Source organism: Etheostoma cragini, unplaced genomic scaffold, assembly GCF_013103735.1.
Source record: "Etheostoma cragini isolate CJK2018 unplaced genomic scaffold, CSU_Ecrag_1.0 ScbMSFa_4602, whole genome shotgun sequence".
Classification (NCBI taxonomy): Eukaryota; Metazoa; Chordata; class Actinopteri; order Perciformes; family Percidae; genus Etheostoma; species Etheostoma cragini.
This window is the reverse complement of record NW_023268992.1, coordinates 1-1,682: the sequence shown is the minus strand read 5'-3', so window position 1 is coordinate 1,682 and position 1,682 is coordinate 1. Positions and strand designations below refer to the sequence as shown.

General features: G+C 44.4%; 1 protein-coding gene across 1 annotated transcript; it reads left to right on the top strand.

The window, feature by feature from the left end:
• Positions 1-432: 432 nt before the first annotated feature.
• LOC117941186 (protein ALP1-like) lies at positions 433-1,330 on the top strand (the record flags this gene model as incomplete). Its single annotated transcript, XM_034866276.1, has 2 exons — positions 433-576; positions 663-1,330. Coding segments are annotated over exons 1-2 (812 nt in total), but the record flags the coding sequence as incomplete, so codon positions are not given.
• Positions 1,331-1,682: the final 352 nt, after the last annotated feature.

Genomic DNA, 1,682 nt, shown 5'->3' with positions numbered 1-1,682 from the left:
ATAATCATAATAACTATTTCCATTTTTTCTACTTGTTGTACTAATGTATTTGCTTTGAGTTGCTGTATGCAAGATATTTCCACAGTGTGGATTTCACATTTCAGAAGGTAGAACTAGGGAATTTTGGTTATTTTAGCTTGAGAAATGACTTAATTATTAAGCTAATCATTACAGTGACATTACAAGACTACAAGCAGCGGCAAACCAATAGACATTTAAATACATCCTATTGTTTTATTCATTGTTCATTTCATGAATACTTGCTAAAGTCAAGCAAAATGCAACGGTAAAGAAGACAACATTTAACACATACAGTAAAATTTTATTTTAAAAGAAGGTGTGTTACTTCTACAGGCTCCAAACCCCAGGCAGTATTGTCAGGTGAACAATACGGTGCCATTGCTGGCACTGTATTTTATCGGTGAAAGCGACATGAGGGTGGACTTCAGACTGTCGAGAAGATCCTTCCACGGTCTGATGGCCATCCTCGGCACAGCATGTGACCATGGCTGGGGACCTGTCATTGAGTCCCTCGTCTTCCTGTTTTGGCTGGCCAGTGCTAGCTCCTACCGTGTGGTAGCCAGGACCTTTGCCATGCCCGGGCCCCGGTGCATCGGGTTATCCACAAGACAAGCAGAAAAGTCCTCTCTGTTCTCCCCCAGGTCGTTCGACTTCCAACAGAAGACGACTTGCCTGAAATAGGAGCAGGCTTTGCACGGTTGGCTGGGTCGGCAGCCTTCCACCGGGTTGTGGGCAGCATCGACGGCTGCCACGTCCGTGTGACCCCCCCAGTAGAGGACGCAGCCTGTTACCTGAACAGAAATATTTTTTATTCAGTTCAACTTCAGGCTGTGTGTGACCACACAGCTAAGTTCATCGATGTGTTTGTTGGCTTTCCCGGGTCGGCTCATGACGCGAGGGTTTTGAAGCACAGCCCCCTGTACTACCAGAAAAGGTACCCTCCTCCTGGTTTCTGCCTCATCGGGGATGGTGGCTACCCTTGCCTCAGGCAACCCATCACCCTCATGACTCCCTTTAGGCAGCCTGTCCAAAACAACCTCCAGGTCCGCTTCAATGCTCACCTTTCAAGAGCAAGGTCTGTTGTGGAGAGGGCCTTTGGTATCCTGAAGACCAGATGGAGGTCCATATTTTTGAAGGCACTGGAGGTAGATGTCCTCTATGTCCCGGAGGTCATTGCCTGCTGCACAGTCCTTCACAATATCTGCTTGACCAATGGGGACCTGTTGGAGCCAGAAGCTTATGCGGAGGGAGAAGCAGAGGACCACCCACAACCAGCTCTTCAAGGCGCCATCTGTGGAGCTGAGGACAGGCAAAGGATGGCCATGATGTGCCTTGTTCCTGACCATAATTATGCTTTGATGTAATTATTGTAAATGTATTGTTGTTCTGCTGTTCTTGTTGTACTTGTTGATAATTGTAAATGTATTGTTGTTCTGCTGTTCTTGTTGTACTTGTTGATAATTGTAAATGTATTGTTGTTCTGCTGTTGTATTTGTTGATTATTGTAAATATATATTTCTGCTGTTGTTCATTTCTGTAATGTCATCTGTTAAAAAATAACATTTAAGCAATCCAAATGCATGTGTTTTCATTATTTACTATAAATGTAGTGATAAAGGATTTGCTGTAGTGTATTTAAGTTTCACTGTTAGTATTTCCCC